Source organism: Monoraphidium neglectum, assembly GCF_000611645.1.
Source record: "Monoraphidium neglectum strain SAG 48.87 unplaced genomic scaffold scaffold00760, whole genome shotgun sequence".
Lineage (NCBI taxonomy): Eukaryota > Viridiplantae > Chlorophyta > Chlorophyceae > Sphaeropleales > Selenastraceae > Monoraphidium > Monoraphidium neglectum.
The window spans coordinates 1-2,681 of NW_014012868.1; the positions used below are offsets into that span (position 1 = coordinate 1).

The window sequence follows — 2,681 nt, forward strand, 5'->3', positions numbered from 1 at the left end:
AGGGTGCAGGGCAGGGACCTGCGGGAGCGAGGGCACGCGCCTGGCGTCGCGTTCGCGCGCCTGAGTTCTCCAGGGGTGCTCGCAGGCAGGGATGGCGGCGGTCGAGGGGCGTGCCGTCGGGCGTGCCGTCGCGGGTGTACGGCCGTGCTGCGCAGCCGGGAGCGGGGGCGCGCGGGCGGCAGGGCTGGGCTCGAGCCCCAGCCCACCCACTCGTGCGCCAACCCATGGCCGCCTCTACCACACTGCTGGCGCCCCGCCTGGCCCCCCAGGCCACCGCAGCACGCTGCCGCAGTCTCTGCCCCTGAAGCGCGGCATGCTGCATTACGCATACGGCCGGAAGCTTCCCGTACAGGTAGATGGCTGGGGGTGGGGCCCTTGCTGAACGTTGCTAAATGCGAGTGGAGAGATGGTTTCCGTGACAGGCATCAAACAAGCCCCGAAGTCGCGCAGTTACCGAAGGGCGTGCTGTTGGTGGGGGGGATGGGGTTCCGCTCAGAAACGTGTGCAAACTGGGGCGCTTGGGCGGCGGCCCCTCGCTCGCCTCGCTCGCCGCGGCGTGTGGCAGCGGCAGTGCAGCCTTGTCTGCTGAAGGGCGCCCCCCCCCCCCCAAAATGGCTCTTGACCACCCGCTGCATCATCAAACCTTTCAAACGGCGCTGCGATCCCTCAGATTATAATGAGCGGCAACAAGGAGAGCGTGATCAGCGAGAAGACCCTGGGCATCGGCTTCGGCTGCACCGTGGTGACATCATACTCGCCCGTCATCAACTCGGCGGATTACGCGACCTTTGACGCCTTCATGGAGAAGCTGCAGGCCACGTGGGACGCCGAGTGGGCGGCCACCATGAACGCCGACCCAGCGGGTGGGCGGGTGACCGCGGCAGGCCGCGTGCGTCGGCGTTGGCTTGATGACTCGGCGTGTGCGTGCTTCTCAAGGCTTGTATCGTGCAAGCACACGCTTACGATCTGACGTCCTTTCGCGTCGGCTCGTTCGCCACGTCATGCACAGCAGCGGTGCCAGCGCTCCGCGGCCCCTCGCCCCTCGCCCTGGCGCCCCTCCCGGCGCCTGCTGCCTCTCCGCCTCCTCTTGATCCCCAAAATTTCAAACCAAAACATTGTATCGCAGGTCTGGACCCTCTGGTGCTCAGCGGGGCGGCCGCCGAGGAGCCCTACCCTGCAGCTCTGAAAATCTCGCAGCTGCTGTGGACCGCCCTGGCCGGCGCGCTGCTGGTTGCGACGACGGCCCTGTCGTGGCGCGCGCTCGTGGCGGCCACGGCCGTGCTCGGGCCGCAGGCCCACCAGGTGGGCGCCGGGGCGGGCCCGCTTTGGGGCGGCGCCGGGGGTGGGGCGCTCGGCCGCGCGCAGCGTCTCGGCGGGAGATGGCGGCCGCCGACGTGCGGGCGGTGGCGGCTCCTGCTGTGCAGCCGTTCGGGGACCACAGCGTGCCAGTCCGAGCCCTTAACCCACCCTCCACGTTGCTTGTTCTTGCACCTTAGACTCTCTCCCTGCCCCCCTTCTCTCTCTCTCTCTCTCTCTCTCTCTCTCTCTCTGTGTCACCCACACTCACACCCACACCCACATTCTCTCTCTAATCTTCTTGCAGCCGGTGCTGGCTCTGCTGGTGGCCTGGTTTGGCGCCTCCATGGTGTACTGCTGGGACTCCTCCCCGCCAAAGCCCCGCGCCGCAACCGCGGGCGCCACAAAGGGCGGCGCCGCGGCCGGCGGGCGCGCGGTCGTGGCAGAGGCGCGCGCGGCGGGGGGCGCGGGCGCCAACGGGCTGCACAACCGCAAGGGCTCGAGCTGACGCGGCCAGCGCAATCAAGATTGGGATCTTCCTTTCCAAACTGCCTCCTTTGATCCGCGGGCGCCTGTGCCCCTCGCTCTCCCTGCTCTCCTCGGCCCTGCCGCAGCTGCTGCTGTGCGACTTTCGCGTGTGCTGCTGAGCCCCTTGATTGCCTTGCAGAGCGCGTCAAACACGCATCATTACAGCCGACACCATCACAAACTAGTAATCAACCGGCGTCGCATTCGACCGATGCACACACAGCTCGACGGCAGCCAGCAAAACTCACACAAGCGCACACGCGTGCATCGCCGCAAGGGACGAAACGCAGCAGGCGGGCGTGGGGGCAGTGAACGTACAGCGCAAGAGGCACGCGGCTGGCACCCCTGGCTGCCACCGACAAGCCGCCTAGACCCCCAGGCCGGCGCCCTCGAGACCGCGGCCGCGCGCGCCCCAATGTCACGCAGCTGCGGCGCGTGCGGCGCTCATAGCGGCCTGAAAGGCTCACCCCCGCCGGGGAACCCGTTCGGCGGCTTGTTCATGAGCAGCAGCGTCCCCAGCAGCATGCAGCGCCGCTCGCGCTGCATGTGCGCCGTGAACGAGTGCACCTTCAGGAACCGCTCGTAGTCGTCGCGCTTTATGGTGGTGGGGCTGCTGCTCATGGTCTGAGCCCAGGAGCGCAGCTGGGTGATGCTGAAGGGGCCCTGGAACGCGCCGTCGGGGTCGACGTAAAACCAGTCCTCCGACCTTTCATCATGGAAGCAGGGCATCGCGTCGACCCGCCACTCGCGCGCGATCTGTGCCGCCGTCACGCCGCCGCCGCCGCGGGGCGGCGGCTGCTGCTGCTGCTGCTGCGGGGCCGCCGCGGCGCCGCCCTGCGGCGGCTGCGCCGGCCGGG

At 68.8% G+C, this 2,681-nt stretch overlaps 2 protein-coding genes across 2 annotated transcripts; one reads left to right on the forward strand and one right to left on the reverse strand.

The window, feature by feature from the left end:
- Positions 1–676: 676 nt before the first annotated feature.
- Positions 677–1,804, forward strand: MNEG_5184 (hypothetical protein; the record flags this gene model as incomplete). Its single annotated transcript, XM_014046335.1, has 3 exons — positions 677–863; positions 1,127–1,302; positions 1,604–1,804. The coding sequence occupies 3 exons, from the start codon at positions 677–679 to the stop codon at positions 1,802–1,804; spliced, it is 564 nt and encodes a 187-aa protein (XP_013901789.1).
- A 464-nt stretch (positions 1,805–2,268) lies between these two features.
- Positions 2,269–2,553, reverse strand: MNEG_5185 (hypothetical protein; the record flags this gene model as incomplete). The annotated part of the gene is made up of 1 exon (XM_014046336.1): positions 2,269–2,553. One exon carries the CDS (start codon positions 2,551–2,553, stop codon positions 2,269–2,271), a length of 285 nt encoding a protein of 94 aa, XP_013901790.1.
- Between the last annotated feature and the right edge of the window lie 128 nt (positions 2,554–2,681).